This window comes from Filicampus tigris, chromosome 3 (genome assembly GCF_054856515.1).
Source record: "Filicampus tigris isolate MCC_2025a chromosome 3, RoL_Ftig_1.0, whole genome shotgun sequence".
Classification (NCBI taxonomy): domain Eukaryota; kingdom Metazoa; phylum Chordata; class Actinopteri; order Syngnathiformes; family Syngnathidae; genus Filicampus; species Filicampus tigris.
Genome location: NC_141219.1, coordinates 4,065,297 through 4,092,958, shown reverse-complemented (window position 1 = coordinate 4,092,958; position 27,662 = coordinate 4,065,297). Strand labels below are relative to the sequence as shown.

The 27,662-nt window shown below is 43.0% G+C and overlaps 1 protein-coding gene and 1 long non-coding RNA gene across 7 annotated transcripts in view; one reads left to right on the top strand and one right to left on the bottom strand.

The window, feature by feature from the left end:
* The window catches only part of adcy7 (adenylate cyclase 7), a 49,410-nt gene that overhangs the window by 13,186 nt on the left and 8,562 nt on the right, over positions 1 to 27,662 (top strand). For 2 of the 6 annotated variants that reach the window (XM_086024922.1, XM_086024927.1), the window contains exons 2-17: positions 9,160 to 9,721; positions 13,064 to 13,261; positions 14,499 to 14,663; positions 15,443 to 15,592; positions 16,488 to 16,648; positions 19,856 to 19,967; positions 20,377 to 20,504; positions 21,432 to 21,590; positions 22,499 to 22,631; positions 22,935 to 23,123; positions 24,233 to 24,276; positions 24,469 to 24,528; positions 25,985 to 26,062; positions 26,929 to 26,998; positions 27,096 to 27,193; positions 27,271 to 27,355. In XM_086024922.1, the coding sequence (XP_085881048.1) occupies positions 9,557 to 9,721; positions 13,064 to 13,261; positions 14,499 to 14,663; positions 15,443 to 15,592; positions 16,488 to 16,648; positions 19,856 to 19,967; positions 20,377 to 20,504; positions 21,432 to 21,590; positions 22,499 to 22,631; positions 22,935 to 23,123; positions 24,233 to 24,276; positions 24,469 to 24,528; positions 25,985 to 26,062; positions 26,929 to 26,998; positions 27,096 to 27,193; positions 27,271 to 27,355 (1,995 nt within the window). In that variant the 5' untranslated portion in view covers positions 9,160 to 9,556. The other 4 variants (XM_086024924.1, XM_086024923.1, XM_086024925.1 and 1 more) reach the window with 4 other exon arrangements.
* On the bottom strand, positions 1,387 to 4,982 carry LOC147149603 (uncharacterized). The gene is made up of 2 exons (XR_015086046.1): positions 4,648 to 4,982; positions 1,387 to 1,859 (listed from the first exon to the last, which is right to left on the bottom strand). It is a non-coding gene; the product is annotated as an uncharacterized LOC147149603 (long non-coding RNA).

Here is a 27,662-nt window from a genome sequence, read left to right as displayed (position 1 = left end):
CAAAATGTGGGCCACAGTGTGAAGAATTGGCGCAAAAAAAAAAACCCTTCTATTTCTTGGATTAAGCATTTCATAAAATCAAGTCATTCACCAACCTTGTTCAGTTACAGCAAATATTCACACATTAGCCACTTTGAGCTCAGTAGTTGTGCTATGAAGCTTAGTGACGGACCGATCAGCTAGCGCTAGGCGTAACTGTGAAGTTAGCGAACGGAGAAGTGCGTTTTATCGCGATTGATGGAATGAGATGTCCTAGTATGTTGCCATTTGCGTTTGCCCCGATTAAATGAAAAACATCATGCCTGGCATCCAACTGTAATCTTTGGCTCTCCCGCTATGATACTTTCTCTTGACGTGGCCTTTCTAATCCGCATCATAGCCTACTGGGGGGGGGGGGGGGGGTTGCAAGGTTTACACTCATCCTACAAAATGTGACAATTTCTTTCAAAAACCAGACGGAGGAAGGCACACGGTCTTGAAAACGCAGCTTTCCAAATGTCTCACGGGATTCTCTACCTGTCATATAGTTCAAGTCCAGTCTCGTTGATACCATTGGAGTCGCCCACCTCTCGTGGCGGCTTCGTCCCAAGTTGAAGCGAAATCCTGTCCTTCGCTGTCCCAATCTGCGTCTTGCCGCGGGCCATTGCCGCCCTCTCCTTCCTCAGGCTCTCCTGGAGCCGTCGCCCGCATTCTTTGCTGGCGTCCAGTTGCGCCGCCTTGGCCGCTAACTCTTCCTCCAGTCTCTTCTGGTTGTCCCTGGACTTGATCTGGAACAGTTTGATATCCTTGAGGAGGTCCTCCCTTTCGCGCCTGCGCCGGGCTCCCGCCCGCCGCCTCTCCTCCGCCAAGCACTTGGCCGCCTCGTCCCGCCGCAGCTCGCCCTCCGCTCTGGTGCCGTTCCTCTCGGCCTGGAGCCGATTGGTCAGGTACTCGACCTGCTCCCACAGGGGCTTGTTGTCCTTCTCCTTTCGCTCCAGCTCGGCCGAGAGCTCCTGCACCCTCTGGCCCTGGAGCTCCATCCTCAGGTTTACCATCCAAAGCTGGTCCTTCAGGCCGTTCACCTGCTTCAACAGCGTGCCGAAAAACACGCTGACCACCAGCTGCGTTGCCATCCGGAAGAGAACGACCGCGCCTTTCCACAGTCTGGAAAGAAAGGCCATCGTTACTGTCGGATGGCACGCTCCGGCGGCAGCGCCTCGCTTGTGGCGTTTGGCTTCTGAGGCACCGTTGGATGGTTATTTGGGTGCGTAAAGACCGGCAAGGCTGGCTTTGAAGTCCTCCTTTAGGAACTTTGTGAGGTCGCGGAATGACAGAATGTCGCCGCGGCAACGATGATGTTGAAAGCAACGCCAAGCCAGGGTCTTGAAGAGTATTCAAGTCATGCCATTTTGCAATTTGCGATGATCACAAAGGACCGAGAATCGCGCGAGCCTCCTTGGAATCATTTCTTACCGCGGTAGTCCGTGCATATTTGCCGTTCACCATTCACGAATAAGAGAGTCGTCGCCATTGTTAGTTTGAACTCTTAATTATATCCCAAACTACGATCCCAAAACAATTGAAGATCATTTCAAACTTGTAAGCGGCAATACTCATAAAGATGATTTGGAAAAAATGCACCGGAAGTGCTTGGATTCTGGCATGCATGCCACCTTTCACAACCAGCGAAAATCTGATTTACTACTTTCTTACTCACCAGCTATTTGGCAGCGTTTGAGGGCATTCCAGAAAGAGCAGAAAAATACGCTGCGGGCCACAAATTGGTGAGTTTTTCCTGTGAATGGCTGTGGGTTCCACGGAAAAAAACACCAGTCGTGAACCTTCTTTCTCGGGGTTGCCCAATAACTCACCAGTTTTGGCTAAAAACAAAAAAAAAAATGTTGATATCAGACAAATACAGAACCCAAATTGTCACACACTTCAAAAATGAATATCCTCCGGCAAATTCAGACTACAGTCATTCAGTACAGACCAAACGGCCTCGGCATTTTAAAAGAACTGCCACAAAAAAAAAAAAAAGCCTGTTGTATCCCGTCATTCTCTTGCCACATTTGACAATTTGTCCATAGCTTGTTAAGTCGAGTATCGGCGAAAGCGATGCGTGATTTGTTATGCGAGCGCGCAAGTGTTTTTCAATCCCAAACAGCGTTTGAGAAGGAAATGGCCCCGACTTAATTCAATCAGGGCCATTTCAATATCGGATTTGTCTCACGGCTGATGTGTTTAGACCCCATTCTATATGTCTTCAAATCAATAATTCCTTCTTTGACTCAACAACTGTCACTTAATGGTCACGCGTCTCTCGTTTGAAGCCAAGGGCCGAAGCGTTCAAACAGCAACGCGGTTCTCGGTCTGGAGCGCCGGTTATTTATGATTACGATGATGCACGCGGCATTTGAAATCAACACTGATATAGCATTGCGGTAATGTTGTTAGCGGTTGAGCATCAAACGAGGCTAATTCAATACCAGTGCACAGTATGGGAGGCGAGCGCGGGGCAAGGACAAGAGGCCTAATCGAATCTGCCCGCTGCATTGCTGCACTTCCATCGGTCATCTGCTGATGGAGATACATGAGGTAGCCCGGGAAGGTAGCCTGGAACTAAAATCTAACCCGCAACTGGGAAGCGTGGTGGACTACTGGTTGGTACGTCTTGTCTCACACTTTTGAGGTACAGGGCGGAGTCGCGGCCTCGGCCTTTCTGCGTGTTTCTTACAGGGGAAGTCAACCCAAACATATTTTTTTTCAAGAATATGTTCTATGTAAACCCACTAGTTGAAACAAGGCATTCTGATAAATATTGCGTTTGCGGAATAAGAGTTAATCCACCCGTTTTCAGCCATCTCAGGGGGGGCGGCCATTTTGTCATTTCTGTCGACTGAAAATGACATCAGGGAACGACCAATCACAGCTCGCCTGTCACTTCTGTCAACTGAAAATGACATCACAACTACCCAGGGCTCAAGTAACGACCGATCACGGCTCAGCTTTAGAAAACAGGCGAGCTGTGATTGGTCGTTCCCTGATGTCATTTTCAGTCGACAGAAATGACAAAATGGCCGCCCCCTAAGATGGCTAAAAACGGGTGGATTTTGCTTTTTAACTCTTATTGCACAAACGCACTATTAATCAGAATTCCGTGTTTCAACTAGTGGGCCTGTTGGGAACATATTCTTGAAAAAAATATCTTTGAGTTGATTTCATTTTAGGAAAAAAAAAAAAAAAAAAAAAAAAAACTGTCCATGTTTCACTTGTATTGATTTTGCGCATAACTCCAAAAAAGTGTACACGATCCCGCCCCTCCTAAAAAGAAGCCAAAGTATTCCTGTTGCACTTTCCTAATAACACCAATTATTGGTGTTTCACTTTCCGGTACATTGTGCTAAAATCAAGACAAACTATAGATCAGGGGTTGCCAACCTTTTTTTAGAGAGCCTCTTCTTGGAAGGGGCTACCAATTGGATACAAACTAATAATGTTGGAACTTTCCATAAAAGAAAATCAGTTGTGCGTTCTGTATTTGGATGCCAAAGGGTCACCTTAAAAGCAATCCCACCGTGATTTCTGGCGTAGCGTTACACCCGCCGTCCGTGGTGGCCATTAGAGAATGCAACTGGATGAAATCACGTGTGCACTAAAAGAGACATGAGAGGTTTCGGCCATTTGTTCACGGCTGCCTTTTTTTTAACGACGTTGTGTCAAGCCCTTTTGAAGGTAGCTTAGCACGGGCTGAGAAATGTGTCTCCTTCCTTTCCCTTTCCAGAGGTCACCCTTTGTCTCTTGTTGAATGCCAACACAAAGAGATGCTATAAAAGCAGCAATGTTCTTTTCGCAAAAGGAGCTGCTCGGCCCCTTTTGCCTTGGCTGCATAAGAGCTTTTCAACAAAATAAATAGCCTAGCTGAGGTTTGGCGAAAGATTTGACCACGTCGTGGATAATCAATCCCAGAAGAAAGAAAATCCGGTCGGCGAACAGACAGTAACAGATTGACATTTGTTTCTATGGTGATCATTTCAAGTCATCGTGTTTGGGGGACGTAATCGCAGACACCGGTGCCACCGACCCTACACATGTCCGTCAAGACAGAATCCGACAGACTGCTGCTCTCGAGTCTCTCCTTAGTATTTTTTTTTTAATCACTTTCTTTTGACTGTTTTTGGGTGATTATATCCTTTCATGGGAGGGATTGATAATGACATCAGCAAAAAAAACAAAAAAAAAGGTAAATAATGACTACATTTTGCTGGTCTGTCACTCGTCAATCCGTCATTTTTCGTGACGACCTGAATTGTAGTCAGTCAGTTCGTCATTTAAGTCCATCAGTTAGTTTGTCAGTAGTCAGTTAGTCAGTCCCCCAAATAAATGTCAGAAAAGCGGGTGACCGTCAGTGACGATTACACTGACGGACGAAAGCCCGTTTCCGTCATTCGCCAGTCCGTCATTTTGAAAGGGTGTCTGGTCATTCGTCAGCAAAACGGGCGTCCGTCAGTTACGGACCGATGGACCGGTCTGTTGATCTGACGGAATGCCCACCTCTGGTATTAACAATATTTACTTTAAGAGTAGTCACTTGACACATGACCTGTACAGTATTTAAAAGTTTAAGGAATTCTACTCCCGTTGGACCAACAACCAAGTAACACTTACCTCGGCTGGATTTCCACTGCACGTCCAAGTGCCCAATCCCAATTTACTGGCTTTATCCATTTTTAAAAAAATTGTTTTTAGTGTCTACAACCTCATTGGCAGATTTGTATCCGCATTTGCAAGAGTTCTGATTTCTGATGTGACGCTATCACAGTCCACCAAACACTGACCTTGATATTCCTTTGATACGTACAGTAGCTTATTTAAAGGGCTGTCAACTCAAACATATTTTTTTTCAAGAATGTATTCTATGCAGGCTCTCTACTCAAAACAAGGCATTCTGATAAATATTGCGTTTGTGGAATAAGAGTGAATCCACCCATTTCCAGCCCTCTCTGGGGGCGGCCATTTTGTCACTTCCCTCCACTCAAAATGACATCACAAACGCTCAGTGCTCACACAACGACCAATCACGGCTGAGCTGTTTTCCGAAGCTGAGCCCTGATCGGCCGTTACCCGAGCCCTCTTATTGTAAGATGCTCAACAAAGATGGGCACGTTAGGCCCATTTTTGCCGCGCCGTCCTCCGTCCGCGACCTAGCCACCCTTCCGTCATCGTCCCTCCATCCTTATTCATAAAAATAATCATCCTCCGACCCCGTCCATCCTCATCCTTTTTAAAGCGCTTCTGTCCTTACCTTTTCGTCAGTCCCCCCGGACCGTTCCGTCCCCGGTACGGAATGCCCATCTCCGCTGCTAACCGTTAGTCCACTGTGCTGCGCCAACGATACATTTCCAGCTAATTGACCCCGATTTTCAGAGCGAGGCAACCAGGTTGCAAGCTCGCCAGAGACAAGGTGGACTTTGCGCCACTGTCAATAGAAAGCTCATTTCCGCCAGCTGCTCATATGTGTAAGACGTGTTTGTCCTTCGCATAGCAACAGATGCTACGTGCCATAAAAAGGGAAGGCGGGTCACGCGGTGGGGTACAGGAATGGACTTTACGTTGTAGTCTGCGACGGTGAAGGCGCGTTGTCGTCACGGGAGCGCCGTCATGGCCGGGGAGTTTACGAGCGCAGAGCCCACCGTGCGGAAGATAATGCCATGCAGACAATATTGTGTGGTTTCGGAAAAGCCGGGCAGTGGACACACTTTACCTCCTTAGGGTAGTATCGGTAGCCTTTCACTAAAAGAGTTATTGCAAATTGCAGTATCAAAGTCGTACGAAGAGATCAGGCATTTTTCTTTTTTTTTTGCCTTTTTACACAGAACCCAGCAAAGGTGGGGGTAAGCACGTGCCCTTTCTCAAAGCAACACAGCATCCCGCAAGCGTTCGTCGCCTTTGTGTGACGTGTTTATACGTAATTGGCACTGATGCCACCTTACAGGGCAAAATATTGGCATTTCGGAAAAATCCCATCCGATTTCTTACACTTTTGATTTTTTTTTTTTTTTTTTTTTTGGAGGACTATCTTGTGTGCAATAAGCTTCCTGGCTGCAGGAATCATTTACCCACTAAATGTCATGTCTAATGTACTTTAAAGGTGACCGTACGAGACAGCGGCGTAACACTGTTTATTGTAAATGTCACCATAAACTCATGAGGAAATAGGCCAGGTATGTCTGGATATGTCTTTTGTGGCAACCATGCTGACGTTTCAAAGACAGCCGTCACTTTTTTTCCCAGTAATATCAGTGACAGATATCGGAGGTTTGTCCCAATGAATGCAACACATTAGCATCGGCCTTATGGGGAAATTCATTTTTAATCGTAGCGACAAAAAAATGTCGGTTCTCTGGATTTTTTTGCCAATCCATCAAGTACTTTCGCAGGCCACACAAATGATGCGGCAGGACAGAGCTGGACACCGGTGCACTATTGCGCAACTTCATAGTAGTCACAATGCTCAAACTCGGCCCCCAATTCATCCCGTTCATAATAGCTTGGGCTGCGCAGCGTGACGGTCACCAGCGGTTTGGACCAGACTGTTACAAGTGGATTTTAAATGTACTGTAATTCTTGATCGGTTTGTCTACAGTATGTCAAAACGTCCCCCGAAACGTCAACAATAGACTAGGTGTGGACAAAAGCAAGGACAGGCGCTTTGACTGCAACGCGTCCTACGTTGCCATGGCCCCACCGGTCGAGAAGGAGGAACAACAGCGAGGGTCTATGACGTACTGACTGAGAGGAGATGAATGGGCAGCCGGGTCTTTTCACAGCTTGGCAATGGAGGGCGATTGGGTCACAGCCTTGCCGACTGGCGTCACCGAACCCTGGAAAACAAAGCCGAGGAACGTCAGCGAGGACTCGCTGTCCGAGACGCTGCGCAGTTAGGCGTAAAAAAAAATAAATTAAAAAAAAGAGAGAGAGAGACAAAACATTGGGAGTGGCATCTTTTCTCCGGTGAAACCGTTAAGAAATATACATGTTCTGCTTTCCGGGAATCCTGTAAGAAATATCGGCGAGTTTGTTATGCAAGCCAAGCCTCCTTCTTCCACTTTTGTCCAAACCTCACACCAAAATCCACATTTTCAAAAATACGCTAGTCGTTAGTGCGACACAAGCTTAAGAAAGTAAATCACTTGATGCCGGGAGACGGCATGAATTTGTCCGCAGATGGGCGGTCATCTTCAGCAAGTAGTGACTTGATGAACATCCCAAAATGTCTTTTCGAGAATCCCTACGTTTGCCTGTCAATCTAGCTTCATTCAAATGTCGATTGCCTATTTTGTGCCCTTACTTACAGTGTATGCAAATTTTAAGCTGGTACAGTAGCCTATCATGCTCATGTCTGAAAGCGGAAGTCAACCCAAACATATTTTTTTCAAGAATATGTTCCCAGCAGGCCCACTAGTTGAAACACTGCATTCTGATGAATGTTGCGTTTGTGGAATATGAGTTAAGCAGCAAAATCTACCCCTTTTTAATCATCTCAGGGGACGGCCATTTTGGCACTTCTGTCGACTGAAAATGACATCACAACTGCCCAGGTCTCAGGGGACGACCAATCACAGCTCAGCTTCAGAAAACAGGTCAGCCGTGGTTGGTCGTTACCTGAGCCCCGAGCAGTTATGATGTCATCTTCAGTCGACAAAAGTGACAAAATGGCCGCCCCCTGAGCTAACTAAAAACGGGTGAATTTTGCAGCTTAACTCATATTCCACAAACGTCATATTTATCAGAATGCCTTGTTTCAACTAGTGAGCTTGCATAGAACATATTATTGAGAAAAAAAATGTTTGGGTTGGCTTCCCTTTTAATAATTGTTAGCATGTTAGTCATTCACTTGTCCATGGAGCGAAGTCATGGTGGGCCCATTGGTGGGGAATACGACGTGCCCAGAAGTCACATTTTATGAGGCCATCTTCAACGTTTATAGCTTTTTGTCTTTGTCAGGTCAGCCGGGGTTAACGTGAAGTCATGCTTGCTGCTCCTATAGGAAGCCATTCCATTACAGCGCCGTCTATTGTTTGTGTAATGCTCCCCATAAAGGAAAAACAAACTAGGCAGCATTGCCCATTTTCAATTAAGGCAGCTGCCTTGTGTGCGCCTTTTGCTACACAAGGACTAGGAAACCTGTGCTTGTGTGTCAATAAACATGTTCATAGTTCATTTCCAAATGAATCACTGAGGCTAATGCTAATACATTGTTAGATAACACTTGGAACGTCAGTTGTATGCCCAAAGCGCATTGTAAAGAAGCCAAAAATGGAATACCGATAAACAAAAGTACAAGTACCATCCGTGACTCTTGAAGACAAAGTAAAAGCAGGAAAGTCTGTGATGTACCAAAATAAAACATCTATGATGAGAACACTTTTAACCGTCTTTATTTATTGACTAGCATTTATAGTCCTGTTTATTAACCTTTTGGAATGCTTGAATCATGACTACTCCAACGTATTTTTGAAACATGTGAAACAAAACGCATAAGCAATGAAATCTGTCTCACAGTTACATGTCTTGACTAAAGTGACTTATTTTTGTAACGATGACATCAAAGTACAGCTAGTGGCCCGGTACAGTAACCCCACATTCTATCACGACTTCTAATTGGTATGTCTAACTATTTTTTTGTGAATTGTAGTCTTCTGTAGATTGTCCATGGTTAGTGAGGGTTACTGTTAGTCAGGGCTAAGTTTAGTTGATGTTTGAGTTGGTTAGGATTAGTAAAGACAAGGATTAGGTTCCAGTTTGTGTTAGCTAGGGTTAGCATTAGCTAGCACTAGTGTTAGTGGGCTCTAGGAGTTAGGTTACAGGTTGCGCTAGGGTCAGTTTAGGGTTGTTATTTGGGGCTTGGATTTGGTAGGGTAAAATAAGAAATTTCCTTAAGGCCAGGTTTGTTTTATGGTTAGTTCGGGCTTTGGTTTAGTTAGCATGAGGATAAGAGCCAGTTAGGGTTGGCTAAAGCATCTGACATGACCATAGAGGCTCATTTCTCTGATTACAAGCTACAACACAATAAAGCAAGCTTTAATGACTTTTATTAACGCCTGTAGTTTGATCACCACCACAACTCTGCCTTGTTGGATCGAAATCACTAATCCCGAGTTTGTCTCTTCCATCCAGGTACGATGGTTGTGCTACATCAGCAGTATGAAGCCGCTGACCCGGTCGCTGCGTCGCTAGCCCGATCCCGGCGTTGATGACCTCTTCTGATGCCCTCTCGTCAACTTCTGTTTTTCCTCTGCTCCCCTTCGTCCAGTCGCCCTCCCTCCTGTGCGTCTTAGACCTTCCGAGCCTCTTTTATTGCTCCAGAGAGCTGTAGCTGGCGGCGAATGAAGGAGGCCTGCCAGCCAGACAGACAACGCCGGACACAACATAGAAGATTCAAGAAGTAGACAGGAGAACATTCCAGATGCCAGGAACAAACTTCACTAGAGTGCCATGAGTTAGCAAGGACCACAAACAATTTTTTTTTTTTTTTTTTTTTTTTGTAAATAGCAATCTTTTACCGCACTCGGCCATGCCGGCCAAAGGGAAATACTTGTTGAATGACCAGGAGCTAAAGAATGAAGCGCTGTACCGCAAGTTCTCTTGCATCAGCCAGTACCAGCCACTGGTGCTCCTGCTGGGACTTTCCATGCTCTCCTGTGGGGTCTTCCTGGTCCTCTTCTTCGCTCTCGGACTGGTGAGTCTCTCTTGTTACACGTACCGATTTTTAACATCTTCGCGGAAACCCAGCGCATGATGCGAATATAAGGGCGCGTGTGTGCTTACTGCTCTCATAGGGTGTGTAACGTAGCGGTAGTAAAAGTGGCAACTTTGACTTGTACAAGAAATGAGACGAGCAAATGTGACCCCATCTATGGTGGAGCTAAGTGAACCCCACTATTCACAGGGAATTTGCCGCACAAATAGTGAAAATCCACAAGTCATTGACGCTCACGCCAAAAAGTTTGTAATTGCCTTTTCAATGGCCTGAACACATGCTGACTTAAAGTGGAAATTGCATTTGTGGAATAAGAGTTAATCCACCCGTTTTTTAGCCATCTCATGGGGGCGGCCATTTTGTCTCCTGTGTCGACTGAAAATGACATCACAGTTGCTCGGGCCTCTGGTAAGAAACAATAATGGCTCAGCTTCATAAAACTGGTCAGCCGTGATTGGTCGTTATCTGAGCCCTAAGCAACTGTGATGTCATTTTCAGTCGACAGAAATGACAAAATGGCCGCCCCCGCAGATGGCTAATAACGGGTGGATTAACTCTTATTCCACAAATGCAATATTGGTCAGAATGCCTTCTTTCAACTAGTCGGCTTGCATAGAACATATTCTGGAAAAAAAAATATGTTCGGCACCCAGATGACGCCGAAGCAATTTTTTTTTTTGATAGTAGCCATGGCTTTGGTCTCAACAAAAAAGCAGCAAGTTAGCTGCTGTAGTTTTCCAGCAAATAACAGAGGTCCCCAAAAAGAAATCCACCAATTTACAGATGCCGAAGCACAAATATGTGGGGGCTCACTCTACTCCAGATGGACAACACAGTACACCACACACATTAGTTACTCAAGTGCAGATGGGGGCAGGCATCTGCTTTCTGTGGGAGGCCTTTTTGGACTACTACGAAGCACAGGAACGGGTATGTTGCAAAACGTGACAAGTGGACTTTTGTAGGGCAATGCAAAGAAATGATGAATCAACTTTGTGGAGTGACCACTGCATCGGAGCCTACGGAATTTTAGTTATCACAACATACAGTACATGGTGTTTAATATTACATAGTGAACTCATTTTCACCATGTGGTAAGACTGGGTAGGCACTGCTGTTTTGGTTAGCAACAAAGTTGAATGAGCTCAGCAGTTCAGTCTTTCCTTGTCGGTCTAGAAAAGGAAGCCATTAGTTTGCTGATTTGTGGCAGGCGTTTATTTGAGCCAATCACATTTAGCATACTAACTATGTGCAACGAATACATTATTAGAAAAGACGTGCAATGTTGATAAGAATAGAATAGCGTGCGGCCTTGCATGTGGCTTCCCGTACAATACATTCATCCATTCATTCATTCACAATGATCGTTTCCCCCCTTGTCAAGTCTCACAGCGCGATGTCAGGAGCAGCGAGTGATGTGGGGCCGTTTTTTTGAAAGGTTGCCATGGCAACCGGAAAGCTCCCAAATACCATGCGCCGAAGGCCTTCCCTTCTTTTACTACAGACGTGGAGCTGTCTGTTTTGGACCCCCCCCCAAGCCCCCCCCCCTTTCATGACATACTCGTAGCCCCGTCCGTCTCTTACGGGTTGCAAGCTCTGCTTTTGGGTTGCCTTCTCAGTACAACACTGGCAAAACTTCAGAAAATCGTTCCAAGTAGTCTTCTCAAGAAGATAAACATTTGTAGATTAATTAAGCACCATGAATTGTCACCTGTCCATTCCTAAATTTTGTGCCGTTTTGTATACTTAAATGTTTATTGATCTACATCAAAAGAGGTTTTAATCTGCATAGCGGTGCTGTTGAAGAAAAATTATATATCTCTTTTTCTTTTTTCTTGTATTTTATCCAGTTAAAAAACACAAAACCGAGAGTGCTCTTCATTGAGCAGTGCCAGTTTTTCTGGAAGGTGGACATAATTTGGCTGATACACAAAATAATACCTGACAGTTTATTTGTTTTTGTTTATAACTTTATCTGACAAAGAAATGTTTTCATTTTTTTCCCCAATAAAACAACAAGGCAAAAAATAGCTTTCATTGGGCAGTGCCCATGACTATTATTTTCTGACTTCATAATTTGTCTCGTTTAAATCAATGCCATCCATTAAAACAAACACACGTGACCTACAAAAGTTTGGTCTTCGATATTTTTACGATTTTAAAAACAACAACACCACCAAAACCCAAGATGGTTTTCATTGGACAACGCATTCATTGTTTTTGTTGTGCCCAAACAGTTTGGCTCATTTACATAATCCCACCCTTGAGTTTCTCCGCCCGTGAGATGGCAAAAATCCACCATTTTTAAGTGAAAACGAGATAACATGGAAAACGCGATCGCGTCAAACCCGAAAGCAAAGCCCAGCTACAGTTTTAGCACATATTAGCATTAGCTTCTCATAAGTGGCACATACCACAATGTTTCGAGAAGTTGTCAAGGTGGGATTTGCATTTGCTGATGCGTTTGCTGCATGCACCGCTTGCACAGATCCGCGACACAAACTGACAAGTGTTGCTTGGTGATGAAGTGCTGCCGTCACCAGGGAAAATACACGGTCCTGCTACCTGTCCCGTCGTCTTCACGGGGCCTCGCAGTTTGCCCTCACGTTTTTAGGCGCCCAAAGGTATTTAAAGGTGTACTTGGTGCACTTTCCAGTAGAATGGAGTGAGTAGTGACTCGATTAAATCGGTCAGCACTACCCCCTCAAAACCGGCTGATTTCCGTGATATCAATTTCAGCGATAGAATTCAAGATAGACCTCTTGATCCTTGGGGTAATTTGACGTATATCACCTGAAGATACTCGGGAACTTTTTAAAATTAAAAAATATATTTAGATAAATAAAAACATTTGAAAATGAGTTCACAGGAATGAAACTTTAGCAAAGAAATTCCTTTTTTTTTTTTTTTTTTTAATTCTCATTCATAATCATTTTACCAGAGGTGAGTATAATAATAATAATCTAAATTCTGGAAATTGTTCTTGTGTCATCTGAGAAATGGTGTGAATTCTTGTCAGGACACACAAGGCTGGATGGATGGCTGTGCTGTGTACGGTTGAAAGCAATACAAAGTACCTATACTTCATTTCTAAAGTATTGTCCGTCGGGAAGATGTATTAGTAGCTTGTTGCGCTTTATTATTACATGATGTTTTGTTTCTCTTCAGCGGTTGAATGGATCTTTACCTCCTCAAAGCCATTAGGAGTCGAGCCGTGCTCCGCCATTGATTTTGCAGCCGCTCTGGTGGCTAAGTGCTCTTACATAAGAATGTCTGCCACTCTCTTTATTATTCTTATGCTTTCGAGGTGTTCATTTTCAGAGCGCCCAGGAGCACTGCGCCTTTGTGGGCGTGGTGAGCGGCGGCCTGTGCGTCTTCCTGGCCGTCTTTGTGCTGGTGTGCACCGAAATGCTGTCCCAACGTTGGCGCCGTCCGCTGGGGCTGCTCGTGTGGGCGGCGCACCTCGCCATGGGCTTTACTTTTATCTTCAGCGGGCCCGTCGTCCTACCGTGGGACCAGGTGAGCCCACCGCTTGCGCGGGGGAAAAAAAAAAAAAAAAAGTCATTAAATGAGGAATGTATTATGAGAATAATGTAGAGATTGTTGCAAGAAAACTGTTTACTGAGGGTGGGGGCGGGGGGGGGCAAGTCAGCACACCCAAAAAGCTGCAGTTTTGCAGAAAATGTCATTTTATATGAACTCATTCAGTGCCAGACATTTTCAGACCCTCTTTTACCCTAACGTTTGAAAAATATTTTAAAATATATGCATAAATTCCTGCGATTGAATGGCTGGACTGTGAAAAGACGTATAAATATGTCCTTGGCACTGAATGGGTTAAAGTTGGAATTTTGCAAGACTCACGTCACATTATTGCAAGAGAAGCCATCCTGTTGCCAGTCATAAATCTTATTTTTTATTTATATTTGATATTAACCATGTTGCAAGAAAACGTCATCTTGTAAACAAAACAATCGCCACACACAAATTTGACATTTTACAAGAACAATGTAGAGTTATTGCAAGAAAATGTCATTTTGTGAGAAAAAGTGAGATGTGCAAGAACAATTATCATGAAATTGAACGAAGACATGAAGATACCAGTAAGAAGTCATAATATTGAGAGGGAGAATTTCAAAACTAATTGTGCAGTGTCATTTTATGAGGGGAAGAAAGTCTCACACAGTAAAAAAAAAAGATATTTAACAAGAATAAGTAACAATAATAATCACAAAAAAGGGCTTTCAAAGACAAGGGAAAAAAATAATGAGAATATATGAACTCGTTCACTGCCATTGACGTATTTATTTGTCTTTTCACAGTCCAGCCATTCAATCCAAGGGATTGATATTTTTTTCAAATTTTTTCAAACATTAGGGTAAAAGAGGGTCTGAAAAGGTTTGGCAGTGAATGAGTTAAGAATAAATTTATGAGAACAATGTAGCCATAGTGCACGAAATTGCCATTAGAAAAAAGACAGAAGCGTAAGATGTCATTTGGGGAGAATAATGTAGTGATTTTCAAAAATCCTTACATCATGAGAAAAATTTGACAAGAACGTCATATCACCAGAAAACATTGTTTAAAAAAAAAAAAAAAAAAAAGTGGCAAATTTGACAAGATTTCTTGAAACAAGTAAACACAGCTTGGCTCTAAACAAAAAAAAAAGTTAGCGCAAAGAACAAGCAAGTGCTTTGGTTTAACATATTTCATCCGTCATCTTCATTTGTATTTGTTTGTACCTTTCCCCCCTTAGGTGCCATTCTTCTTGTTCATCATCTTCACGGTGTACACCATGCTGCCGTTCCCGTGGTGGTACGCGGTGGCGTTGAGCGCGGTCTCGTCGCTCTCCCACATCGTGGCGCTCACGCTGCGGCTCACCGTGTTCCGTGACGTGCCCGCGCCGTACCTTGCCAACCAGGTGAACCACGACAACAACCGACCGTCTAAACCGGCAAACGCACATGACCGCTTTTTCAACGTAACAACCGATTTTTACCGATGTGACAGACCTGATGTGAAAAATCGCTGGGTCTCAAGTAGACCACACTTAGAATATTTCCTATGTTTGAACAAGGGTGTGTAGACTTTTTATATCATACGTGCATATCGTCGCTGTCCTATGAAAAACACTTAAGTCCATTTTTTTTTCCCAATTTTTTTATTTTTACGTGAATGGGGTTTCTGCATTGCAGACATCCCATTAATGTGATTTTTTTTTTTAATTACAAAAATGGACGTACCTGTTTTTCACAGTATAACACCTCCATTACGTGTCTTCACCTTTAAATTATTTTTTTTATACTTCTCTTCACACAGTATATGTATGACAGTTAAAAATGAAAGGTTTCACAATGACGATACTTAAAGTGGAAAGTCAACCCAAACATATTTTTTTCTAAGAATCTGTTCTATGCAAGTCCACTAGTTGAAACGCGGCATTCTGATTAATATTGCGTTTGTGCAATGTGAGTTAAGCAGCCATCTCTGGAGGCGGCCATTTTGTCACTTCTGTCGACTGAATATGACATCACAGATGATCAGGCCTCAGGTAACGAACAATGAAAAAAATGAAAATGGAAAAAAAAAAAAAATGTTTGGGTTGATTTCCACTTTAAGGAATTAAAGCAATAGCAATCACCGTACATTATTGAAATGATTCCGTTGGCTTCGATTGTCATTTTGTGCATTTGTGTGTAGATGCTGTCCAATGCGGTGGTGTTCCTTTGTGGCAGCGCGGTGGGGGCATTTCACAAGGTCCTCATGGAGAAAACCCTCAGGCAGACCTTTCAGGACACGCTCCGATGCCTGAGCATGCGCATGAAGCTGGAGATCGAGAAGCGACAACAGGTTCGTTCAGCCCCGTACCGCAGCTCCTTAATTGACAGTGGCTACGCAAAGTATTCCGAGAAATCGTCCACTTTCTGGGTCATTGCAGCCATTTGCCAAAATCCAAAAAGTTCATTTTATTTCTCATTAATGGACACTCGCCACCCCATCTTGACGGAAAATGGCTGCAATGACACAGAAAGTGAAAAATGTCACTTTGGGTTTGAAATATACTAGTGTAACACTAAGAAATTATTTAAAAAATATTTTAATTATTTTAAAAAAATATATAATTAAAATTAATTACAAATTATTAAAAAAATTATTTAAAATAATAATAAAATACCCACCGTAATCCAGTCCCGCCAGCATTTACTTAACGGGTACAAAAATGCATTACAAAATGTATAATAATTATATATCAATATAAATCACCTTTAATAATGAACAATTGTAATACTAACTCAGAAATTGTAATGAATTAATTAACACAGTGTAGCGATTGAAGCGCTGCCTTCATGAGTGAAAATGTTTTTAATTGTTTTTTCGAGCGCTCTCTTCTCCCCCCGGAGACTCTAATATTTTATAGATTTTACCGCCCCGCAATCATCTCACTGAACAAACACGCAAAGCAAACATGGCAGACGCGCAGTATAAATGAAGAGCATCGTGATTATGCTCCTCTTCATCTTCAGCACAGTTTACTTTGATCTCCGGGAAGCTCCATCCTTGGCCGGCCCCCAGTTGACCTCGCTTGAGGATGTTTGTCATTGTGACGAGCCGAGTCCGCGTTAATTACATTTTTCTGCCTCCGCCGGAGTCATCTTTTGAAAAACATTTCCCTTATTTTTTGCCTTTGGGAAAACCGCTGTCCAACATCAAGGCCAGTTGCATTATCGCGTTTGGGGTTTTGCAGGAGAACCTGCTGCAGTCTGTGCTGCCGGTGTACATCTCCATGAAGATGAAGCTGGCCATCATGGAGCGCTTGCAGGACTGCAAAGACAAGGAGGAGCAACAGCGGCTGGTTAAAGACAACAACTTCCACAGCCTCTACGTCAAACGTCACGAAAACGTCAGGTACCAAACACAAATGCCGCTCAAACAAATGGTCGTTTGTAATCAAACGAGTGTTTTTTTTTTCGTGTTTCAAAATTATTGGGGATGTAACAGTTTTCTGATTTTCCTTTTCACACAGAACATATACTGTAGCCACACATCCACGCCATAAATAAACGGTGCGAAAGTGGACGTCATGTTTTTTTGTTGTTTTTTTTTTGTTTTTTGGGGCACCTCATCAAACTTGTAAGGTCATTTGAAACAGCATAATGCCAACGTGAATATCAGTGCAGTACCAAAATGAAAACCTTGCGCAGTACTAGGGTTGTGCAATTAATCGAAATTCAATTAGAGTTACGATTATTACACTCCACGATTACAAAATTGGCATAATCGCAAAAAATGATTATTAATATGCATTTATCTCCAACGCACTGTTTGTTTACACAAGAAAATCATACTTGAATTTATACATTTGCACCTTATTTTTTTTAAGCTTATAATAACTAATTGTATACATTTTGTTTGCTTCCAAAGGAACTTACTTACATGTATTTGTCTTTATATTTGTTACGTTTAAACATTTTCTTATTTTCTACCCAAAAAATAAATGATCGTTTTAATAATCGTGATTACCAAAATAATCGTGATTAATATTTTTTTCATCATCGAGCAGCCCTACGCAGTACTAACGCTACTTCTAACAGTCCAGTCGAAAAACCATTGATGTTTCTCTTTTCTGAAATGAAGACACTACTGAAGTTGCACTTTGCTACATGTGTATAGTTGCTTAAGGCACTCCAGAAGTCCAACCATTTGTATGCAAGCCATTGTAACGTAACTTCTCCATAATGTTTCGCCTTTAACATGCATTCATGCCTTTTCAATGCTTGTGAGCACCACTTTATGAAACTGAGCCATAAAGCAGATTTCCCTCCCAATGACGGATTAGTTTGCTTCCAGACAACTGACCCACTTACAGACCACAATTGTCCTGGATCAGCTTGTAAGCAATCCCATTTTTTATATATATATATATATATATATATATATATATATATATATATATATATATATAATTTTTTTTTTCTTTCTTTGTGATGTATGCTGAGAAAGATGAGTGTTCTCTATTATGCTTCATTCTTGGAAATGTACAATTAGGAGTCCACTATGAGCAAAATCCACCCATTCATTTTCTATAGTGCTTCCCCCTAGCCTAACCAAAAGACTCACTTTTCTTTTTGTTAAATTTGTTAAATTTGAATAATCGGGTATTTGGATGAAAATTCGATTTTTGTCGTTTTTTTTAGCTTCCTTAATTAGCAATCGAACATTATTTCAGGAAAACGATGCCGTCTGAAGCGACAGTTTGTAACGGCAATAAACGACCCCCCCCAAACGATATCTGGAAAACGAGTCAGGTCAGCCGTTACACTGCGATTAAAAATAAAATAAAAGTACCTAGGCATTAATCCATCCATCCATTATCTATATCGCTTATCCTCACAAGGGTCGTGCTGGAGCCTATCCCAGCTGTCTTCGGGCAGTAGGCGTGGGACACCCTGAATTGGTTGCCAGCCAAGCGCAGGGCACACAGACACAAACATCCGCACTCACAATCACACCTAGGGGCAATTTAGAGTGTCCAATCAACTTACCATGCATGTTTTTGGAATGTGGGAGGAAACCGGAGTACCCGGAGAAAACCCACGCAGGCACGGGGAGAACATGCAAACTCCACACAGGGAGGCCGGGGCCGGGATCGAACCCACAACCTCTGAACTGTGAGGCGGACGTGCTTAGCCATTCATGCCCATATATTATTTGGCAAATAATGTTTATTTTCAAGTTGGCCTTCTTAGCACATGCGGCGTGTTACTGTCATGTATAGTATGAACAATTGTTGCTGCTGGCTTCTTCTTCCTGACAGTGTCCACGTAAATAAGCGGGTACTCGAGGCAAAAAAAAAAAAAAATGTCTCAGGCATTGTTTGGAACCGAGGTACTCAAATTACTCTTGGCCCAGTTTCAGCCCTTGTACTGTCTTCGGCCACCGTCGTAGTGTCGTAACCCGTCTGTAACGAGTGTTGGGGGCGGTTACGCATGTTGAATCGGCGTCGGCCAGTCGTGACATTTGCTCACTCTGATTGGCTGTTAGCTACCAACGGGAAGTGACAAATGCGGAAAAACAGCGAGCACGCCTCCCCTGCGTTAATCTTCTTAAAAGTAAAAGAGCGAGGGTTGACAATGTAAGTATTTCACAATACCGTGTCAAGAACGTGATGGTTTACTTCGCGTGGGTGTTCGTCGTGAGCGAAGAATAGAGCTGAATGCATTGTTTACGTTTTTATAATCCGTCCCCGGCCAACAGCTTTCCGGTTGGATTTTTCGATCAATGAGAAATAGTAACTACCGCCGCCGATGGTATGGAAGGGTATTACATTTTATGAATGCGCAGAAGGTACTTTAATGGTCAGCGTCGCGGTCTTGTTTTTGCGGCGTATTCCTCCAGCGTGACGTGCCGACAGCAGGCCGGACGCGTCTGGTTAAGCGTCTGTCACTGTTGGCCAGTGTCTTTTTGGTCTATCAGGGCCTTTAGTCCGGCCTATCTTAATGTTCACCGGTTGAATGATCACAATGCCATGAGCACTCTCAGCCCTGTGTGCGTGTGTTTGTGATAGCGCGCGAGACGGACAGACAAGACATTTTGCGCCTGCGTGTGCGGCCGCAAAGGCATCAATCAGGCTGTCTCGCAGTGAGAAGGTGTTGAGCGAAAGGTAGCAACCATGACTATAATTACTCGGGTCAAAGCAGTCATTGTGGCTTTTGTGGCGTGAGTCTCTCCTTCAAGCACCTGGCCCATTTTGTCCAAGTCGTTATGGAGAAGGAGAGGTGATGTGTTTTTTTTTGTTGTTGTTGTTGTTGTCGTTGGCTGACAGCTGGTTCAACATATACACTAGCATACCGTACAGTGGAGACAAACACAAATGATGGAATTATGAATCCATTGCGGTGTCAAACCGTCACCATCGTAAGATGTTTGCTTGACTTTTATTTTCTTATTCCTTTACATTGACGATTATGTCGGGATGGACCGATTATCGGCGCGGTCCGATCACCCCTCATTTTCCCTTGAAATCAGAACAGCTTTGACTTGAGGGACGTCCAAGGTTGGCTTTCAGGTTGTGACGTGTTAGCCTTTTCTGTGATAACGTGTGCTCCCTTGCAGTATTCTCTACGCCGACATTGTGGGCTTCACTCGATTGGCCAGCGACTGCTCCCCCAAGGAGCTCGTCGTCATGCTCAACGAACTGTTTGGAAAGTTTGACCAAATTGCCAAGGTGAGTCCGCATTTACTTATTTCACTGTTCTTTGTCTTTTTTGTTTTGACTCTCGTTTGACTTCATATAAATTGTGATACAACCCTCGTATTATTTAGGATTACGCCTCCCGCTAATAGACACCTTATATTGCGGAGCACATCTTCTCGGAGGTGGAGCAGGCTAATCTCTTCTGTTTATTGTGAAAGTCTGCATGGCGAAGCACTTCACTATTTTGAATGCTTTTTATGAGCGCAATTTTGTTTGTGTTCAAATACGTTTGGCAAGCATGGTGGGACGGGTGAACACATTTAAAAAGATATTTGCATGGTCCGTCTATAGTGCAGACTTTCACCAACTAACGGCAGGTCAGGAAAATATCCCCTGCAGTGAATAGGGCGTACGCTATGTATTCTTTATGTCTTTCCAGGAAAACGAGTGCATGAGAATCAAGATCCTGGGTGACTGCTATTACTGTGTGTCAGGCCTGCCGGTGTCTCTGCCTAAACACGCCAAGAACTGTGTGAAAATGGGCCTGGACATGTGCGAAGCCATTAAGTGAGTTTTCAAATACTCAAGTGACTCCGTTAATAGCAACAAAACAGTGGTAGTACCTTGAGTTATGAATCTAAGTTATGAGGTTTTTTTTTTTGTTTTACGTGCCAAAATGATATTTACATGCACGTTTCAGATACACCAGCCACTGGAGTGAAATTTAAAAAAGGCGACTCACAGTAGCGGCCATTTTCTCGATGCCACGCGATAGGCCACGCCCCTTTCAGGGCACATAGCACCGAGCGCACGGTTGTTATTGGGGCTTCCGGCTTTTTCCCAACATACGCTCACTGCTTCATAAAACGTGTTTATTTGAATTCCATTGTATTATGTTTTGATGCTTATATGCAATGCGGTGCTATTTCCCTTCATTGAAAATGCGTGACAACATTTTTGGGGTGCTTTTGGGGCTGTAGAAGAGATGAATGGAATTTCAATTTATTGCAAAGGAATACATCGATTTGACATGACTAAAGTGCGTTTTGAGTTTGGCCATGGAATGAATTCAACTCTAAGTCAAGGTACCGCTGCACTTGCAAAATTTCGGTATAGTGGGAGCAATTTCAAGATGAACCCAAAGTGCACTATAACCTCTACAGGTGAACTTAATTTGACCTTCTCTAAACGTTTGAGCGGACATGTCCAACACTTCAGTGTTTCAATACTTGTTGCACAATTTGCTGTTCTCGAGCAAGGAGCTGAAATTCAAAATCCACAAGTTTTTGATGTACGGATACACAAACACATTTCTGGCTGGATTAGAATGAATTCCTCTTCATGCACTGTTTGACGTCACCACATCGAGACGTAAAAGTTGATCAACAGTAGCTTTAAGCAGTTCTGCAAAAAGTTTTGAAACCTTGACCAGTTGGACCAGTTAGCAGCAGCGGCGTCTCGAGCCTTGTTTTTGTGATTTCTCATGTGCGGCAGGCAGGTACGAGAGGCCACCGGCGTGGACATTAACATGAGAGTTGGCGTGCACTCGGGCAACGTGCTGTGCGGCGTGATCGGCCTGCGCAAGTGGCAGTTTGACGTGTGGTCGCACGACGTGACGCTGGCCAATCACATGGAGTCGGGAGGACTCCCGGGGTAAGTGCTGCTATACTACCACGCGGTCCTGTTGAATGCGGTGGAGCCACAGTGTTGTTGTCATGGAAATTTGCCATTAGTCACTATTTGTGGCACGCCCTAGAAACAGAGGTGGACGTGTTTTTACTCAATTTCGTTGGTCCGTCATTCGTCATCCGTCAGCGGCCAGGGTGCCCCCCCATCATTCGTCAGTCTGTCATTTATTGTTTTTTCCACAAAAAAAATATATATATATCGTCCGTCATTCGGCTTTTTTAAAATTTGTTTATTTTTTTATACTGTATGAATACAATTTCGGAAATTTGATTTCATATTGTGTGAATCAAAAGTTTTTTTCCTCTGTGATATTTTTGTTTTTATGCAATCCAAAAAAACATGTTTTCAATATATTATTCAATATTTATTTGTAAAAGAAAAAAGTATTCATAATACACACAAAAAAAAACCTAATTTCTTGGTAATTCACACATTAGGTTTAATTTTTGGGGGGATAAAAATCATCCTAAATTCATAAATAAATAGTTTTTATTGGATAGCTTTTTCATATTTCATTTTTTATTAAGTCATTAATTAACCAAACGACTTAAATGTATTATTATTATTATTATTTATTATTTTTGGGGTGAGGGGTGAAGTTATATTGTCATTTGGGTTGGATTATACAATCTGAAACAGTCATTCAGTCAAACCTTTCTTTTGTAGAAAAATATTCCGTTTTATATACAACGCAAAGAATGCGTATGTTTCCCTGTGGAAAACCACCGTTTTTGGTCCCACACTGTGGAAATACATATTTTTACTTGACAGACGCAATTTGCTTCTCTTGACATTCTTTGTTGTGGTGGCATCATTTACAAAAAAAAACAAAAAAACCAAACAAAACCAAACATCATGATGCCTCATTCCAGACGTGTTCACATCACCGAGGCGACTCTGAAGCACTTGAACAAGGCGTACGAAGTGGAGGAGGGCGAGGGCCAGCTGCGGGATCAATACCTCAAGGAGCTCAACGTCACAACCTACCTCGTTATTGACCCTCGGGTGAGTTTACGACCTTCCGTGTCACTTCGAAAAAAAACGCTTGCCGCTTGTTATGCAGGCACTTGAAAACAGACCTTTTAAAACGACCATATACTCTTCTAAATGCATGATGTGTGGGATGATCGGGATATAAATATACGGAATATACATCAATGCCAAATACAGTGCTACCTTAACGTCCAAGCTGAAAGTGGAAACGAAAACGGTAGCAATCGAGGAAACCGTTGATTTCTTTATATTCTCTGCGATTGTGTTTTATGACCCCGCCCCCAATTGAAAACTGTTCTTTTCGACTCTGACGAGTCCAAAGATGCGACGCAGAGCGGCCGCAGCGTCCCCAAGCCTCGGGTGAGCGACGGTCTGAAGATGCGGGCGTCGGTGCGCATGACGCGCTACCTGGAGTCCTGGGGGGCCGTCAAGCCCTTCGCCCACCTGCAGAGCCGAGAGGGCTTCGCCGTGGACCCCCTCAGCAATGGAAAGTCGCTCGGCAAGGTAAGCAGCGCTGCAGAAAAGACATATTGGGATAATTGACACTTTGCACAATAGAAATTAAATCAAGGGTTATCGGTAGAGACGCCAATATGTTTTTTTCCGGGGCCGATATGATACCGATTATTAGCAGTCAAGGCGGCTGATAGCCGATATTTGTTTTCAGCAAAAAGGGCAATATTGGTGTCAAAATCGAAAAAAATAGACAACCCTTTACTTTATTGAAACATCTTCAAGTGTATGTTTATTTGTACAATTTTTCAGATTTGCATAATATTGTTTTGTTTTTTTTATTATTAGAAATGTTTGTTATCATACATCTTTGTTGTAAAATTGTAACAAAAAGGGAGTGAGCAGCGTCATCAGCGTGTCTTCAAATGTGAATTGAAAACTTAAACAATAGCTCCGTATAGTTTTCTACAGTTAATAACGTCCTTCAAAATGACAGAAATGTTCAATTTCCACTTATCAAACAAAAACAAAACGTGCAGAGTGTTTCTAGGGTCAGTAGTAAATTAAACTGAAAATGTAAATAAATAGTTCCTTGAAGTTAACACAGTTTGAAATTGATTTATTATCGGCCATCAGATTTTTTTTTTTTTTTTTTTTTTAAAAAGGCAGATTCCAATATTTGTCAAAACACTCAATATAAGAGCTTTCCGATAATCGGTCCATCACTAGCTATAGGTAATCCATAGTTTAAAAAAAAAAAAGTCATGACTTGGAAGAAATTATGGCTGTTCAATACCATTTTTTCCAGAGCGATACAGCACTCGGATTATTCAGTATTACTTATGATACACAAAATCAAATACTCACACATAAAATCGTAAACACAAGGGCAGATGTGTGCGAGCAAAGACCTTTCTGTCTTTCTCACTCTCATGGTGATTTACCGATGAGTCCGACGGCTGCTGTGTAGCACCACCTAGTGGCAAGGAGGACCTGCTTGATGTCCCATTATCATTCTTATTTTATTTATTCATTTTTGCCTCAAGTATCGGTGGCTGCTATTGGCATTCGTCACGAGTATCCGATACCTTGACGACAGGCCGGTATTAGCCCGCTGCCGGTTGTGTAATCCATTGCTTGTTTGTTTTTGTTTTTTTCAGGACATCCCATTGCGAACAGCGCCCAGCTCCAAGATCACCGAGAGGTAACGAAAAATTCTATTCTGATCATAGTTGCGCTGTATATAAAGAGTCGACTTGCGTTCCAAAGTCAGTCAACCAGCTGTATTTGTCTCACGGTAGCCCTATTCCGTCGATTGACATGACGACTCCAGTACCTGCTGTGTTTGTTTGTGATGTGTTTTGTGTCGTTACTTGTTGCACTGCTCCCATGACAGCTTTGATGAGGCACTCGAAGAGCGCTTCTCCTTGTCCACGCCCTCGTTCACCAGCCATAAGTGAGTTTGGACCCCAGGCACGGTTGGGGAGCTCTCAGCCCAAAATTAGGAAAGGTGTACTTTTCTGGGGGGGGCGGGGGGGCGAGTGTTAGTTGGATTAATGACTGATTCATTGTATTTCCGCAAATAGTGGTGATTTTTATTTCTACATTTTTGGAATACAGTGTTCTCTTTCATTGAAGATTTTTGTTTTAAATGTGCTTTGTCAGGTGTAAGGCAAGGCAGCTTTATGTATAGAGCGCATTTCATACACAATGTCGCTAGCTCAATGTGCTTCACATAGTTAAAAAAAAAAAAAAAAAAAACAAAGCCAGAAGAATTTGACATTTAACTCATTCACTGCCAGGCATTTTCAGACCCTCTTTTACCCTAACGTTTGAAAATAATTTGAATAAAATACAAAAATGAGTTCCTGGGATTGAATGGCTTGACTGTGAAAAGACAAGTCGGTTCGTCAATGGCGGTGAGTGAGTTAAAAGCAAAGTGAGGAAAGAAAAAGTAGTTTATAAAAAGAATGTGTAATGTATTATGAAGAGTTCCGTGTATATGGTCTGGCTATTTCGTCGATTTTCGCCGGTGGGTCTGGAACGCTCCTTGTACGAGAACAGCAAATTGCCTGAAAGTACCGAAACCTTGAACAGTTGCACATTGAAAAATGTAGAAGGTCAAAGTTCACCTGTAGAGATTGTAGAGTAAACCCCCATTATTTGCGCCTTCCAACTCCCCAAGTAGTTAACGCCCACCCCAAAAATTCCCTATAGATGCCACAAGATGGCGACAAAGCCCCTTTTTTTTCTATTCGACAAGGCTATGGCCTGACTAAATGAAACTCCTCCCCTCAGTTCAACATATTCCCTTGGCACCAACATGCCACTAGGTGGCACCATGGTCCTAATTTGATATTAGACATTGCCGTATGTGCCCGGGCTCAGCCCCAAATTGCGCAACGCTGTATTCGAGGTCTGGCCACTATTTGAGCTAATACAATCGTCGATTTGGGTATGTGATGACTTTGACCTGAAGCTGGGCGAAGCTCTCAACTGCAAGTCCTAACATCCCGACACTAACCCTCGGCAGGGCCGTTTCTCTCTTCGTCCTACTCGCCACGCGACGCCGCTAAACCTCCTCAGGATCACGCCGACGTGCTCCCCTGAGCTCTAACCGGGGCGGGGCGGCGCCGGCCCCGTATGCATCTGCTGCCTACATCTGCTGCGATGGCTTCCTTCCTGCCAGAGGGCGTAAGGGGGGCTTCCCATAGCCCCCTGAACCGCTCATCTAACTCACAGCATCCGGTTAACTCCCTCCGTGTGCACCACTTGCATGATCTATACAGGCAATGTCTCCTTTTTCCTCTGTGACTAATGTGCACACAGCGGCCATTAACCCCCCCCCCCCCCCCCCGTCCCCGGCCGTATGTTTCTTGTTGCCGTTAATGGCGTCTGATTCTCGGGCGCAGGAACAAGTCGCAGAAGAGCCGCTTTGACGAGGAGCTGCACAACGAGATGACGACCACCATCGATGAACTGGGCAGCAAGTAGGTCCATTCTGAGGCGACCTCGGAAAACAGAAAAAAACCACACAAAAAAAACAAAAAAAAACACAAAACCCCGTAGAAAAGAATGGAAATGGGATGAAAGCCTTCATCAAGTTTCAGCTGTCGTCCAAGTGTAGAAACAAGTCTTAAAAAATGTGTCCGTATTCGAACCCGGAACCTGTCCACTGGGAAACGTTTGTGCTAAACAAATTATGTAGCACATATTCTCACGTGTTCTGACATGATTCTTGATTATTTAAAAAAAAAAAAAAAAAAAAAAAAAAGAATCATGATTTTTTTGGTGATAATTGAAATAACAATTATTCAAAACGATCATTTGTTTTTTGGTACAAAACAAGAACATTTTGAACACTATAATATTATAAGTTACTTTTGGACCAAACAAAATTGATAAAATTAGTTGTTATAAAATAAAAAAAAAATTAAAAAGGTGCAAATGTATAAATTCAAGTATGGTTTCCTTGTGTAAAAAAAACAAATATTGATAATAGTTTTTTAGAATTATGCCAATTTTGTAATCGTGGATTGTAGTAATTGTAATTGAATTTCGATGAATTAATAGGGCACAGCCCTACTTGACAGCCTGAGCCGAGATTTGAACCGTGAAGGTTTGTTTTAAGAAATGAATTGTCATCATTTGTAATCCCATTTAATTGGAAACCGCAATAATGTTTTATTATTTAAATTTAAATGTTTTGCTGCTCGAACATTTATCTTACATCGCTCTGCTTTAGAGGTTCCACGATATTCAGTTACACAAAAGTTCAGGCTGCTTTTAGACGGCAGCTGCTCCGCTTAACACAACAGTCGAATGTTTCATTTCTTTCCATCTCCTCCTTCCCAAGACAGTGGTACAAGTCCGAGGAGAGTGGCAGTTTAGCCATTTGGTTTCCAAAGAGGGACCTCGAAAAACAGGTAAGTTGAAGCCCCCCCCCAAAAAAAGTACTTAAAAGCTCCCCCACTTTGTCCTCATTTGGGTTCCCATTCGAACGCTCTGTCATTGTCTCCAAAGTACCGAGCCTTGGATTTGCCCATGTTCAAGCACTACGTGGGCTGCGCCGCCGTCATCTTCCTCTGCATCTTTTCCATCCAGATGTTAGTCACCAGGGAGTGAGTATGAGCAGCAATGAAATAAGCGCAGAAAAGTGGAGGTGGACTGACAACCGCTCGCTTTGTTTAACCGTCAGCCGGCAGGTACTCGGCGTGACGTTTGCGGCGTTGGCGTGCGTCCTGCTGCTGACTCTGGCCATCTGTTTTGCGGCTCACATACAGGTCAGTGTAGAAAAATCTACGTTTCGTTGCATTTGTTATTGGCGAGAGTAGACTTGCTTTAGTTTTCTTTAGAGTAAAAGTAGGGGTGTGACGACACGGCGAAAATCGGTTTGAAAGCCTAAAAGAATCGAAAGTATCGACATTTTCATCACAAAAGGATTGGGTAATGATAACAGTCAAATCTGTTGTGTTTATTGTCATGTTTAGTTCTGGCACTAACACAATAGTGTAGTTAAAGCGGAAGTCAATGCAAACATATTTTTTTCAAGAATATGTTTTATGCAAGCCCACTCGTTGAAACAGGGCA